General features: G+C 34.9%; 2 protein-coding genes across 5 annotated transcripts; one reads left to right on the top strand and one right to left on the bottom strand.

Moving 5' to 3' along the window:
- The first annotated feature begins 2,319 nt into the window (after positions 1 to 2,319).
- On the top strand, positions 2,320 to 8,355 carry LOC105159153 (protein MRG1). 4 transcript variants are annotated; one of them, XR_016064582.1, is made up of 11 exons: positions 2,322 to 2,631; positions 3,025 to 3,078; positions 3,253 to 3,266; positions 3,542 to 3,687; positions 4,012 to 4,052; positions 5,167 to 5,268; positions 5,481 to 5,560; positions 5,911 to 6,080; positions 6,839 to 6,923; positions 7,699 to 7,847; positions 8,210 to 8,355. XR_016064582.1 is itself a non-coding variant. In XM_011076112.3 (10 exons), exons 1-10 carry the CDS (start codon positions 2,476 to 2,478, stop codon positions 7,063 to 7,065), a joined length of 861 nt encoding a protein of 286 aa, XP_011074414.1. In that variant the 5' UTR covers positions 2,320 to 2,475; the 3' UTR covers positions 7,066 to 7,459. The 4 variants fall into 4 exon arrangements, 3 of the variants coding, with proteins under 3 accessions (XP_011074414.1, XP_011074412.1, XP_020548121.1); XM_011076112.3 differs by lacking the exons at positions 7,699 to 7,847; positions 8,210 to 8,355 and adding an exon at positions 7,053 to 7,459 and having other exon boundaries at positions 2,320 to 2,631; XM_011076110.3 differs by lacking the exon at positions 8,210 to 8,355 and having other exon boundaries at positions 2,323 to 2,631; positions 7,699 to 7,991.
- On the bottom strand, positions 8,101 to 9,611 carry LOC105159152 (transcription factor MYB73). The gene has a single exon (XM_011076109.3). It carries the CDS (start codon positions 9,401 to 9,403, stop codon positions 8,420 to 8,422), a length of 984 nt encoding a protein of 327 aa, XP_011074411.1. The 5' UTR covers positions 9,404 to 9,611; the 3' UTR covers positions 8,101 to 8,419.
- Positions 9,612 to 15,323: the final 5,712 nt, after the last annotated feature.

Here is a 15,323-nt window from a genome sequence, read left to right as displayed (position 1 = left end):
CATCTTCTTTCTATGCCTGGGGGCGTAAATTTCATGGTTTTAAGTTACCATTATGTGAGAAATATTCAAAAATTATTTTTAAGATATACAGTATTTATGTAATTAAATTTTCACTTGTAAAACGCGATTATGCAGAATAATAATTATAACTTTATTTTCAAATTGAAATAATTATAAAGTTATAATATGAATATCCAATTTACTTAACATTCATAATACTACAAATCAATGACAAAATATTCAGACTTACAAGTGATGAAATAATACAAGATTAATACATTATTCTAACACTCTTAAAAACTTCAATCAAAGATTAATAGCGAACCATCGCGATTCAAACCAACTATTTATACTTTATTCTTAACTTTTTACGTCAGCGAAAAATAAAAAAGAATGATTGAGAAAATGATGAAGTAGCTAGTTTCCACTTCCAGGGCTTGGACCTGATCTCTTGATTCCGCCTAGCGTTAAAGCGTTGGTTGCTGCATGTCCATCTCCACCGTGACTCGGTCCTCCAGTTTTCACTGCTTCCACGTATAATTCCTCCAAGATTTTCATCATCTCTCTGTCCACCATGTTTTCATGCTCCCAACTTCTCAAGGGACGAGCATCGTTGGGAAGGAAGACAGACCAGAGAAGAAGAAGAAAAACAAGCAATGTGAGAGGTTTCGCCATTACTAACTAAATCTTCAAATTAAGGTTATTGGTAAGAAGATTAAGGTTTACTGTATGAGATGGAGATATGCATAATTTAATGCAGTATTTATAGAGCGGAGAATTGCATGCATGCAAGAAATAAAAGATGACTGGCGAAATGTTGGAAATTTGACTGTTTGATATTCAAGATTTGAAAAGGGGATGATGGTGTTGTAATTAGGTGCCCGCCACGTTTGGAATTCTGGGAAAAACTGAAAAGGCTGGTGTTGGAATTGGAGTCCAACTTTGAATCTCAACTCAAAAAGGTGCACAACAACATACAGTTATACGAAGAATTCCATACAATTTTCGCTTTTCAGCATGCGCAGCCGCTTTTAAGCCACAACTGCATTTTCTCTGCATATTCTCTCAAGGAGACTGGATGGGAATGCCGTCAACATTGCGTCTTTTTTCCTTTTTCACTGTATTTTTTAAGAAAAAAATATTGCAAGAAAATAATCAAGATTGATCAGGTAATTCCAACTGCCAAGGTTTGAAAATTCAAATAAAACTATGATTGGGAGACAAAATAACCAATTCTCCTTAAATAATACATTACTTTTTTAGGTGCGCTTGATTTAAGGTGCACAATGGATTGATCAACGTCTGTCCATATTAGTCCGAAAAAGTTCAGTTCAAGACCAATTCACTGCTGTTTATGATTGATCCTGAAGTGGTTTTGAGCTTTTAAATGAATTTTAATTAAATTAATTTTAAAATATAAGCCTGACCTACAAACTAGCCCGATTGGTTGGGCCAATTTTATTTTTACGTTTGTTGGAATTTAAGGTATTTTTTGAATAATTACTTAATTTATAATTATTTTATGAAATAAATAAATAATAAATTAAATAAAAAAATAACTAGAAAAATAATAGTTAAAACTATATAACTTAAATAATTATTTGACTAACAAGTTCACAACAATAAACCTAGACAATGATAAGCCAAAAAATATTTAAAAAACAAACTTCGAAAAAAAAAGAGTATTGATGAATTAATATTCCAAAATTTAGAAATAAAAGTTTTAGCATTTCAATAATTTAATAAACTTATTTGTCAACTTAGAAAAATAAAATAAAATAAAAATTACGCATTCTTAAAAGAATTGGCCCACTAGCCCCGATTAAGCCCAATTCAGGACCCAACAGTCCTAAAAACAAGATTGGACTGATCCTACATATTGATATTTGGGGTGAACTTAATACCAATTCAATTCAATTGGCACTGGATCATGGTTGAATCAATCTATTTTTTTATTGGATCAACCTAATTTTAGGTACAACTAATCTAACTCAACCCACTATGCATTTTAAGGCTTGATCCTACACAACTAGTAAATAAAGTTCTAAAAAATTTACGTGAAAAAGAGAAATACAAAATAAATAATTAAGGTGTTTTTGTTTTGATCTAATTTAAAATTTTCACAAACTCTTTCTTGATTATTAATTATAAAATTATTATTACTAAGTATTTTTCAACTTAATCTTCTTATTTTATAGTTAAATATTTACAAATCTATTTATAAACTAAAATATACTATTTTATAAATTTTGAAAACATTATATAAGATGTGTGATTTTATAAATTATGGAAAAGAATAAAGTATTTTTACAATATGGCAAAAGTGCATCTGTCTGTCCTCCGTCTGACCACTAACATGTGACGAGCCATACCAATCAAGTAAAGAATTCCTTTGATCACTGCCATAGGACCATAAATCGACACAAAAAAGAAGGGATTTTTTTTTTAATAATAATAATAATAATAATAAAAAGCATGTCTGGGGATACAGAAAGCTCCAAACCCAACTCCGGCGGCTGTGGCGGCGGCACCACCAACAACCCCGTGAAGGACGAAGCCGTTGATGCAAGTCCCTTTCAAGAAGGTGAGCAGGTCCTTGCTTTTCATGGTCCTTGCCTGTACGACGCCAAGGTAAGCTTATCCATTGTTCTTCTTTACTGAGAAACCCAATTGAGTATTACAAGTGTCCTTTTTAGGTATGAATGATGTACTGTATTCACTGGAGAATTAGAAACAAAATGTGGTGTAATTCTGTGGGGAAAGTGGAATGAAATGAATTTGAAGTTTTTAATTCTATTTGATTCGTGATTTTGTTGGTGTTTTTGTACTCAATTCCTAGTGTTGTAAATTGAACTGAACCCAAGGATTGATCTGAATTTGCACAAGTACATATATTAGTGCTAATCTGTGTGTGTCTACTGGTTATTACAAGACAGACTATATTGTTCGGTGGTGAGGGATGCTGTACTTGTCTATTGGTTTCATATTCCATCTTTTATGTGGTGCTTTGTTTTCGGTGACAAGGTACAAAAGGTTGAGTTTCATATGGAGGAATGGAGGTATTATGTCCATTATCCTGTAAGTATAGTCTCATAAATTTCTACTGCTAGCAGGTTTAGCTATTATATTGCGTTCTGGTTTCCAGTAAGCTTTATGTACATGTTGCAATTTTTCATATGCATAACTTATTAAGTAACAAGTGCTGGATTTTATTAAATTTTAATTTATGTTTTTCTCCTTCTATTTTTTCAGGGATGGAACAAACAGTGAGTGCACTTGCATCTGCTCTGTACATTCTGATAACAAGAGTTCTCTAGATTCTGGTTTAAGTATTCAGAGAAATCCTGTCCATTTTAATTTTTTGAAGTTAGACATTTTAGATTTTAGCTTTTTCAGTAGGCAATCCTCTGAAAGCTTTGAAGTGAACATGATATTATGCAGCGAAATGCATCAAATTTGGATTAAGCATTTGTTCTTCTGTCTAATTCTATTGATGAATAACTGTATGAAGTACACAACTTCTTGTTTTGGCTCTCAACAGTTGGGATGAATGGTTGGGTGTTGATTGCCTGTTAAAGCGTACTGAGGAGAATGTTTGTAAGCAAAAGGAGCTTAAGGAGAAGCATGCTGTGGACAAGAATGCGAAGCTTGGTCGTTTATCTCAAGATAAAACTAAAAATTCTATTGGTTAGAATTGCTGTCTCTATGTTTAGTGATGATCAACTGTTTCTAGTGAAATGTGAGTTCCTGCAACAAAAATTGATCACTTCTAAGATGAAAATCTGGCTTAATGTGATATTCTGATCATACCACGTCTTTCACTTGGATAGAAATCTGTTTCCACCCAGTCATGTCTAGCCTAACATGCGTTTTACAATGTTAATAGACATTAATACTCAATGTCTCGAACAAGTTAAGATTTTAGTTAACAGACATTAATAATGAAATCTTTTTGGCTTGTATTGCTCGAAAGATCTTACAACTGACTTCTGGGTTGCAATGCTATTGCAGGGGTGAGAGGCAAGAAGCGGAAGCATGAAATCATCAAAAAGGTAAAACTGTGTGATCATCCTTTAACATGTCAATGCCACGTCTCCAGGTTTCAACTTTGTCTTTATGCTGTTATACTGCTGATCTTAAGTTGCTTCGAGTAATCCTGGACAAGAGGAATATTTTAAAAATGTTTCTTACTGGCAATTTCTGTCAGCTTTTTCTCTAAGTAACAGGTGTAACTGCATTTTCTTTTCTCTTTATCCATGTTACATAGGATAGCCTATGCATATTGGTGTCTTACCATGTTTACACGTTACAACATGCTTCCCAATATGAATTTGGTATCTGGTCTGGCAAACTAATGAATTGGCCAGTAAATGTCTAAATACAACCTCACAATTTTGTTGTTATGTATACATGAGATGGTTCCTTTGACCTTTGTCATATACTGTTAAATGTCCATCTGGCAGATGATAAAGGAATCGTGCTACTTGCGATTGAAGCATTCATCAATATCTGAGGAGTAATATCCGAGTTGCAGAAGATAGCTCTAGGATAAAGAATGAGTGACCATTCTCATGTTTAAGCTGATACCCAGATGTTAAATTGCATGTAGCTGTAGCTGTAGCCATACATCCAAGAAAAAATCCTAAAATTGAGGATGTAATCACAATTAGAGTAATCCTTAAGTTAAGCCAAATGCAAAAGAATTTTTTGAACTTCCATCTTCTTTTTGCTTCAAACTGAGGCAAAAACTGATGGTAGTAGTGTGTTTTATAATGTGATTTTATACTGAAATGGTTTTTTATGTCACTCTTGTTTAAAAACTTAAGTTATAACTCTGTGACCTTAGTTAAGCGATAAACTTCATATGTCGCAAGTGATAACCTCATCTGGTCTCATTTATATTGCTACATAAGCTAGTTCTGCAACATTCGAATCAAACTAGCAGACTGGCATTTAGAAACTGAAAGATCTCAGAAACTAGAAATGCTATCGATGTTTCATTAAATTGCTGTAAAGCTACTTAGCTTTTGGTGGTCTTATTCAAGTCGTTAACTTGATGTTGGTTGTTTTTATGCTATTTGGATAAAATTTACTGTCACATTGCGTACTCTTTTGGTTTACTTGGTTGAAGATTTCAGTGAAGTTTATATCCTTTCTATTTGGTAGGAGGTATGTGTTCCATTGGAAAAGCTTGTAAACATCCAAATTCCGTCTACCTTGAAGAAACAACTTGTTGATGACCACGAATGTATAAATCAGCTGGGCCAGGTACATGATGCAAGCTAAACTGCCTACGTGTCGCACCTCAAAAATGGTGCAGCAGATCTTGTATTTTCAATCATCTCTATTTTATATTTTCTGCTTACCATATTTTCTCTGTTTGGAAACTTCTAAATATATGAATTTTGCCTGCATATGGGTGTATAAATCATCAATAGCTAATTCGAGGTAATCTTTTACTGTAAAAACGTTTCTTGCAGTCAGTCAAACTTCCGCGTTCTCCTAGTGTTTATGAGATACTAAACAAGTACTTTGATTACAGGGTGAAGAAAGATGGCATGTAAGTCCATATTATTAGCTTATCTTTTATGCATTCCCTTTACTTGAAAATTAGTCTATATCCATATTGTTCTCTGTTAAATTTTTTGCTTCCTACTTTTACTACAGTAACAAATTTCGTATGATGTTTGAAATTCAGAAAGAAAAAGGGGTTGGGGAAGGGGGGTGCATAGTAGAATTAAAACACAGAACTCAGTCAATAGGAATGTCATGAGAAGAAGTGACTCCAAGGTCAAGTGAAGTAATAATTTAAGTATTCAAATTATTGTCTCTTGAAGCATTGTTAGATGCTTGGTTTGGTTCTTTATCACTTAGCTCTTAATCTTTCTTTCATGATTTTTGATGGTGAAGGATAGTTGAGACAGTTGTAGATATTGTCAACGGGCTGCGCTGTTACTTTGACAAAGCGTTACCAGCAATGCTCCTTTACAAACATGAACGTCAGCAATATGAAGAAGTGATTGCTGATAATGTCTCTCCTTCGGGTGTATATGGAGCTGAGCATCTACTAAGACTCTTTGGTATGCTTAAGTCTATATTTGGACAGCCTTATTAAAGTTCCTGTTCTATAGTGTTTTGTAGGTGATCGATTCTTAAGATATTTGGTTAATCAAACTCTTCCTGGTGTTGCTTGTTTACATAAGAATGCCTTGAACTTATGTGATCACCAAGGTTTCAAAGGCAATAACAAAATTCACCCAAGGTCCGTCTCCTGGCAAAACTGACTAAAAGAGGCCACGAGTCAGTCAGTAAAGACACTTGTGAGCTGAGGCATATGCTTAAACTTACAACCCTTTTTCACAAAATTTGTTGAATGCCTCCCACATCTTATCATTTAGACTTGCACGTAAGGGGTGATTGCTTAATGTCCACCATCTTTTAAATCAGCATATTGGCCGCTGGTTCAATTATTCAACTCTTTTCAGTACTCTTGCTCGTTATAAAATGAATCCACTTCTAAATTTTCATATAAACTCGAAGATATTTAGTTATTGCAGTGCCTATGGCCATTTTAATTGGTGCATAAATAAGAAATCATGATCTCATTTTACTTTTCTCATTCTTTGCCAGATGTAGATAAGCTTATCAATTCTTCTGTGTATTCACCCTCTGTTTCAGTGTAATTCAGTTGCCAGTATTACCTTATCTAAACAGTGAATTCACATGATATTTATGACATGTCAGTGATAGAAACGACTTTTTGTGTATCAGTATTTGGATCTGAACTCAGGCTCTCCGCTTTACATTAGTATATAAACAATGTTTTTCATATATCCAGTGAAATTGCCGGAGATGCTCTCCTCTATTCCGATTGAAATGGAGACGCTAACGGAGCTCCAGCAGCGATTGCACGACTTCCTCAGGTGTGATGATCTCATTCTCTTAATGTATTTTACTGTCAAAATAACTTGTTTTTACTATTCTTTTTCCCCGTATAACCTGATGCATGTCGTTTTTGATAGTGTATCTCCTTTATTTCGTTTCATCGACAGTTTGATCTTATAGAAGCTCGCGCATAACGACTTCCGTTAACCACTACAGTTGAGTCTTAGGATTTTCACTGAAGCAGACCTGTCCTATTTCTAGAAGGTCATAGAAGTAAAAAGGGCCAGGACAAGTGACAAGACATGGAGTTTATCTGAACAAGAAACTGCTCAAGTTTGTTTGAATTTTATCAAGCTTGAAATTAATTGCATTTCAGCTCATTTTACTGTCTGAAATGAGTCGGTTTGAACGAGCATTGATTGAATTCTACAAAAGTCAAGCTGAAGTAGGTACCGGACCTGATCTGAAGTAGCTTGATGTTTTTGTAAGCTGGTCCTTTAACTAACCAAATGAACTCAAACGAATTGGAATTCACACTTGCATAACTGGAAAGAAGTTTTGATGGTTGGTTGACTATGCTTAACTTATAGAGCCCAGATGACTTTTCAGCGATCAATATCAAACCCTAAACTTAGCTGGTCCGGTCTTCAACTTTTCATAGAAGTACAGACTGATCTTATCAGTTAGTGTACACTTTTGTAGCGATGCACATATTTCCTATTATACTGATGTACTCTTTACTTTTTCCTTGGCACTTTTCGTGTCTTGCTTATGTTTAACATAGGCTGCTAACTTCCCATCTTTGTAATACAGATTCCTGCAGAGCAACCAAAGTGCATTTTTCCAGTCGAATTACGAGGGATTCGACTCTGCTGTTAAGAGAGAAGATAACTGAGATATCTTCTTCCACCTCCTCTTCATATCTATCTATGCTTTAAGTCAAAAGTCCGTGTAAGGAATTGGTAATCGGCATCTTATGCTCATCTTTCTGCATTATTCAACTCTAAGTTGCAGACCTTCCCATTGTATGTTACTGCAAATGAATCGGGGACCTTCTTGTACAGTTCTTTTTCCCATTCAATCAATCTATCATCTTTTCTATCTTATACCTCATGGATGTCCAACTTGAGTACGTAATGTGAAAACTTTCATATCATTCTTTTCTTACATCCAAATTCAAACGTGAAATGGTGTTGGTAGTAGTTAATTAATTAGTTTCTAGAGAACAAAAAGGTAGTTAATTAATTAATGAATTGCCTAAGCAGTAGAAGTTCATCATCTCTCCATTGCTTTTTCTATTTGACATTAAATTTCTTGGCTGCAGATATAGCTGCTGCTATTCCTCATCCTCGTCCGCCTCCGCCTCCCCCATCTGTACACTATCCCAAAATTATTCCTACGGAACCAAAGATTGGAACTAGAAATTAACAAAAGAGCCCCAAACCATCTCTCTGTTTTCCACCCAGTAAGCATTTTTCCCATGATTTGATTTGATCGACGCCGCCTCATTCATTCACTCACTAGTTACTCATAATCAATCAATCTTGCTTATCCCGATTCGCTTGACGACGGCATCCCTGATGGCCTCACTCTGCATGCAGAAGCCGTTTTGTTCAATTCCAGCCATGTAATTCCACACCTCCTTCCTCACCATTTCTTGCATCACAGCCAGAAACTCTGCGCTGAAGAACTGCTTCTCCGGCACCCCTTGTGTCGCTGCTGGGTTAAAATGCTGAGTTGGCAGCGGTGGTGGCATGGCCACATACGGTGGCGGTGGGTGCGATTGGATAATCTGGGTGGGGTGGTTGGGTTGGATGGATTCGGGTTTTAGAGTTGGCTCCATTGTAAGTTCCGGATTGGGGGTAGATGTGGGCTTAAAGTGCGGTTCTGTAGCTGTCTTCTGATTCGGTTCCGTACCGGGCAAGGAAAGGCTGAGCGATGTAACGGGGTCAGGCTGTACGTCTTGCGGGGAGATGCCGCAGGTTCTAGCAACTGGCCGGTAAACATGCTGGCCAGACTGGCTCGAGTCACTCATGGCGGACTCGGAAGGACTACCAGGGTTGAAGCAAAAGCCCGAAACAGAGATATTGGTACCCGGGCCCACGCTGGCGGATCTTTTGAGCGGCGGGTGAGCTTCAGGATCGAAGTTACTGAACTCCTCGGACATGGACAAGCACTTGCGCTTGAGGGTGGAGTTCCAATGATTCTTGATGGCGTTGTCTGTCCGGCCGGACAGCAAGCGGGCTATGGTGGCCCACTTATTCCCAAACTTAGCATGGGCCTTAATAATGGTGTCGTCTTCTTCGGGCGTAAAAGCTCGGTGCTCCACCTGGGGCGAAAGCTGGTTGCACCAGCGGAGTCGGCAGGATTTGCCGGAGCGACCGGGAATGGATTTGCTTATCAAAGACCAGTTTCTGGGGCCGTGCTTCTCAACCAGCCTCTGCAAGAGGTCATCCTCCTCGGGACTCCAGGGCCCCTTGATCCGATCGGTTTCCTTCTTCTGGTCCGTGGACGCCATTAAAGAAAAGAAGCAAGATTAAACAAAAACCAGATCCAGAGAGTCGTCTTCCTTTACTGGTGCAGAGATAGATACAAGTGTGTGTGTGTGTGTGTGTGTGTGTGTATAAATATATACAGAGGAAGGAGGGGGAAGGCGGTTGGATATGGGGGGCTTAGTAATGAGAGAAATAGAGTGAAGAGGCGGAATTTATATATTAAGAAGGAAGGAAGTAAAGGAAGAAGATAGAGATGACCGGTTGAAAGAGTGAGTGAGAGAGAGAAATAGAGCAGTTAGTAACCTACTAACGCACAGCTGGCACTGCACACGCGTCCCCCAAACGCCACACCTCTCTCTCTCTCTCTCTAACATATCTCCATTATTATTACTTTAATTTTTTCCTTTTTATTTAAAAAATTATTATAAACCATAAAATAATTATTTAAATTCATAATTAGATAATAATAATTTTGTAAATTGTATTACTAAAAAAGAAAAAAAATAAAAGGGGGGGATCCAAATCACCGACCGTTTTGGAAGTTAATATGAAATAGAAGTGAAGGAGGGATGTTGACTAAGCCAGGCTGGAGAGCATTTAGAGGGGTTTGTTGTTGACATTATTTTTCATGAGAGAGAAGAAAGAAAGGTTGATGATGTGCGATTTCATTTTAGAGAGAGAGAGAAAAAGGAGAGAAGTGGGGGTGGAAGACGACAAAATTCCCAACCCTACTAATACTGCTGCTACTACTAGTAGTAGCAGCAGTGAGGCGTATGCCATTCTCTCCATCCTTCCGTCCCCCTCCCACCCCCATTTCTAAATATTTTTTTTTATTTTAAAGTATTTTGTAAATAATAGCAAAGTATATAAATCAATATATTTTATTAAACAAAAAAGAAAAAAAGCTTAATTCATCAATTAATATAAATTTTAATTATCTTATCCAAATGACATTTCTGATTTCATTAATCACCGTTTCTAAATAGAAAGGGTCTTTTTTTCCTTAAATATTAATGTAAATGTATTTTCTAAATCTGTTTATTTCTCCCCATAAAATAGTACATGCCCACTTTATGTACTAATGCGTGTATACTTGTACTGTACAAATCCATACACACACAGATTTATTCAAAATTATAATTAATAACAAAATGTGAAGGAATATTTTTGGTCTAGAAATTTAAATGGTGTCACATCAATCACTTTTCATAAAATAAGGGAGGTTGCGTCGTTTAATTTATTGATAGTTACATAATTGTTACGTGCGTATTTTTAAATAACACAATTATCATACATGCGACACATAAAAGACCAGATATTAACTTGGGAAAAGGGGATGAATGAAAAACTTTAGTTGTTAGGGCATAATGTGATCAACACATTGTTATAGAGCGTTTAGCGTCTTTTACACATTTTTCCTGAATTCCATATTCTTCATTCTTTCTTTCATATAATTTGATGGGTTATTATTGACGTAACTTGCGACTTAATTTAAATTTTATTATGTGAAGTATTATTCACTTCAATTTGTGTGAGGCTCACTATTTTATTTTGAAAAAAATGCTCACATTGCCGCATTATTTGTCAATCTGGGAGAACAAGGCCATGTGTCCGTTCCCAACCCCGTGTTTGATGAGTTGATTATGTAGGCAAACATCTCATAATGCATATGATGAGTTTGAACGATTTATAAGTCTCAAAATTTTCTCTTCCTAACGATATATTTTTTCAGAACAAAATCATAAAATTTATACGAAATTAGAATAAATTTGAGATTTATACCTCATTTAATGAAACTTCATTCAAAATCCAAACCTCATCAGTTGTTGAAATATTTGAAAAACAAACTAATTTAATTAATTATTTAGATGTTGTATTTCCTCAACTCTAAGTTAATTTGAGATTTTTCTTTCAAATTAATGTAGAACACAAAAAATACGTGATGTTGCTTGCTTATTATGATTTATGCTATTGTAAAAGAAATTCTGTTGATGGTACTAATTTTTATTGCTCTATTTCAAAAATAATTGTCCATAATAGTAATTTTAATATTTTTTAATTATTTTATAATTAAATTTTTTTATCTCTCAACCCGCTACTTCATTTTTCTGTATCATGTGGTCAATAAAACTTAATTTGAACATCAAAATTCAAATGCATAATTCTAAAATTATTATAATTCAAATAGTATTTATTAATTATAATTTAGTTATAGTGGATTCATACACAAAAGTTGAATTAGATCTAAGGTAGGTTTGAAGATTGATATAGAGAAAAGCCAATACTAGGAAAGAAACGCAGAGATAGTAAGAAAAGGCAAAGGAGAGAATGAAGGGAAAAAGTCGGGAAAAGGAAAGAAGAAAGAAGCGTGTTAAGGGGTGGGGCATTTTGCCAAAAAAATTAAAGGTGCGAGTTTTGTCTTTTTCCTCATCGAAACAAACACAGAAATGGCGCATGAGGCCAGCAGTGACTCAGTAGCCGTTACTACTCGTTTACAGCTGTTCCGATTTTATACACATATAATCAACCCCCCTCCATCTCTGCCAACATACACTGTCACGTGCTACCTTCGCCCCTCCCTCACCAACTTCTGTCCTTTCCCCGTACCCCCGCACGTGCATCCCTGACCATCCATGCGCATCCATCACGTGACTCCTCCTCCCTCGTTTCTTCCTAAATTCTTTCTTATTTTTAATTGTGTTTTATCAACTTTTAAATTAATTTCAAGATTATCACATTAAATATGTCAATTTTGATTTATATGTCATTTTATAAACAAATTAACCATATCTCATTTGAGATCATAATTATCTAAATCACCTCATCCTCAATAATAATAAAAACTTGTGTCGAAACTTTACGGGTGGAATACCAATTTCAATTTTATTCCAAATTAATTCTAAAAGAAATATCAAATGAAGTATTACTTATAAAATCTAAAACCGTCGCAAATGCTCCCTAACTTATACAACTGTCATTTATTATTATTTTGATAAAATACAAGAAGAATGGATAAATACTATTATTTTTAAAATATTATAAGCACTGGGGATAATATTAATATTTCTTTTTTGATAGTAGTGAATGGATAAATATTGAATCTGAAATGAAGAAATAGTGTGAAATAAATAAAAAAATGGAAGGGTAGGCGGAGATTGAGAATGAAAAATAGTGTTAGGGCAGAAGGGGGTTGCCAAATAGTGGTGAGATAGATGAATAAAACTGATTTGAACTCAGATAATGTTTGCAGCTGATGAAAAATGAGTTGTATCATTTCATACGCCAATTACTACCTAACAAAACTGCTTTTTGCTTTGTTTTTATTTTCAAAACTAACAATCATTATTACAAATATCTATTGCGATATATATATATATATGTGATAGGCTATAAATTTAGGCAACAAGCTTTTTAATACTTCTAAAGAAAAAGTCTCCCTCTATTGGACATTTAACCAAGTACGGAATATTATACTTTTCATTTTTAAATACCTTATTTTGGGCAATGTACAAGCAAGGAACAACCCTTTTTTTTTTTTATTTCTTTTTCTTAAACTTTGGGTTTATTAATTATTGAAAGATTCTTCTTGAGTTCTGGGCAAGAATATTAATTGGGGGAATGATTTTACATCTACTTTTTTTTTTTATCAAAAATATTAAATAGTTTTAATCATATCAAATCAATAATAAAATTTAAGGTTAAATACAAATTACCCCTTATGTTATACGAAATGAACACATTACCCCTTGAAAAAAAATATAGAACAATTACACCCCTCACGCGAGTTCATGCAACTCACGCGCTTTTTTTTTAATTTTTATTATAAAATTATATTTTTAGCCTTATTTAATAACTATTGGATCTAATTTGAATTTAAGGTCCAAATTAAACTAATAAATCTACGGTCCAGATTTTGACTTATTTAAATCAACGGTTAATATTTAAATAAATATATGAACTTAAAAAATATAAATAAAATATATATTATATATAATTAATAGTTATATATATATATATATAGAGAGAGAGAGAGAGAGAGAGAGAGAGAGAGAGAAACAGCGACGGGGATGGGGAGGCGATGGTGACGTGGAAGAGAAGATGGAGGGATAAAGGCCGCGAAGGGAAGGAAAGGCGAGGCAGAGGGAGAAGGGGGAGGGGAAGGAGGAGGAGGAGGAATGGGAAGGGGGCGGCTGCGACTGCGACAAGGAGGGGGAGGAACGCGAAGGGGAAGGGGAGCGTGCGAGGGAAAGAAGGGGAAGGTGGGGGATGACAGCGATAGGGAAGGGGGAGCGGTCTAGGGCGAGCGAAGAATAGGGGGAAGGTTCGCGGAGGGGGAGGGGAGGCAACGTCAATGTCGAAGGGGGCAGGGGCAAGGGAAGGAAGAAGGGGGCAGCGGGAGGGGAGGGGAAGGGAAGGGGGAAGGGGGAAGAGGAAGGGGAGGGGGCGGCGGCGGTCGGTGAGAGTGGGTGATGAGGTTTTTCTTTTTATTTTTAAATAAAAAAGTACATATTATTAAAAATATTATATTTTTTATAAAACTTAGTATCTTTTTATTTAATAAATATTTATATATATATTATAATTATTAAAAAATTTATATATAATATATTCTATAAAGATAATATTTATTTTTAAAAGAATCATGTCGAGTCGCAAGAAAGGCAAGTGCGATGACACCTCCCTCTAAGGGAGTAGATTGCTTCAATTTTAATAACACAAGGAGGTAATTTGATTTTTTTTTTTTTTTCACATAGGGATATTTTGCACATTACCCATATCTCATGGGAGTAGCAACATTTTTTTTTATTATTTAATCGAAACTATCAATCAAGGGTATATATATGGGTCACATATTTTTATGAGTTTTAGACTTATTTCAAATTTATTTACGCTGATAATAATTTGTTCTAATCAAGTATTGTAACGACTTGAAAATATTTTTCATATGATACATGGTTTACTTGAGTTGAACATTATTTCAACTTACAATTTAATTATGATACTCGATTTGAACACTCAAACTCAATTTGCTTGACTCACGCATCAACCGGCTGAAGACTTAAGCTTCAAACAAGTCCGATTCAAATGTCAAATCACCATATTCGAATTCATATTGCAATATCATAACATGATTTATATATTCGATAATTTTGTATTTAATTTATTATGTTTGTTATATATCCAATACATATATATTTCAATAGAATGAATAAATACTTGTACATGATTGATCTATTATCGAGAAAAAAATAAAGCGTAAATTATTTTCTAAATTCAATTAGAGACTCAAGAAAATTAATTTAAAATACACTTGTATTATTACATGCTAAGAACATCATGAAAATCATTTACTCGTCTGAAATAGTCTTACTAATAGACTTCTCCAATTTATCTTTTCATGCAATAAAATCAACACAAAATATTCATGGAAAAGAAACCACGACAATAAAGCAACAAGTAAAACGCTTTTACCCACTACCCAACAAGGTTAAAAGCGACTTTAGAAAGAAAAAAAAATCTCAGAAACTTTTGAAAAACGTGCACAACTTAGAATGAGACCACATAATCGCTTGTCTAATCGATAATCAAAAACCCTTAAACCGCTCCTATTAATATTATCCTTCTTAATTTCCGAAATTTTATTATTTATTTATATTATGATTTTATCATATAATAATAAAAAATTGACATGAAATAATAATAATATATTTATAATTGAAAGAGGGGCCATGAAGTTCCGACAACGTAGCAGCTTAACTTGCCACGTCAGAAGTTTGTTAGGTGGGGCCGGGGGGTGATTTGTCCTTTTGTTGCAATAACTGGACTAACCGCAGCCTTGAAATTTCGTGGAGGAGCAGAGCCGAAGAGTTGTTTGGTTTTTGTTTTGTCTACTTGCTTTGGGCTTTGCCAGCTAAAACGCACTCCTCCTCTCAACCAACACTC

Source organism: Sesamum indicum, linkage group LG3 (genome assembly GCF_026168435.1).
Source record: "Sesamum indicum cultivar Baizhima isolate 11 linkage group LG3, ASM2616843v1, whole genome shotgun sequence".
Lineage (NCBI taxonomy): Eukaryota > Viridiplantae > Streptophyta > Magnoliopsida > Lamiales > Pedaliaceae > Sesamum > Sesamum indicum.
The sequence above is the reverse complement of the archived record's forward strand: the minus strand, read 5'-3'. Positions and strand labels throughout refer to the sequence as shown.

Coding starts and splice junctions, on each gene's coding strand:
- LOC105159153 (XM_011076110.3), top strand. CDS start 2,476: ATGTCTGGGGATACAGAAAGCTCCAAACCCAACTCCGGCGGCTGTGGC. Junction 5,561..5,910: donor AGGGTGAAGAAAGATGGCAT/GTAAGTCCATAT, acceptor TTGATGGTGAAG/GATAGTTGAGACAGTTGTAG. Junction 6,081..6,838: donor GCATCTACTAAGACTCTTTG/GTATGCTTAAGT, acceptor TCATATATCCAG/TGAAATTGCCGGAGATGCTC.
- LOC105159152 (XM_011076109.3), bottom strand. CDS start 9,403: ATGGCGTCCACGGACCAGAAGAAGGAAACCGATCGGATCAAGGGGCCC.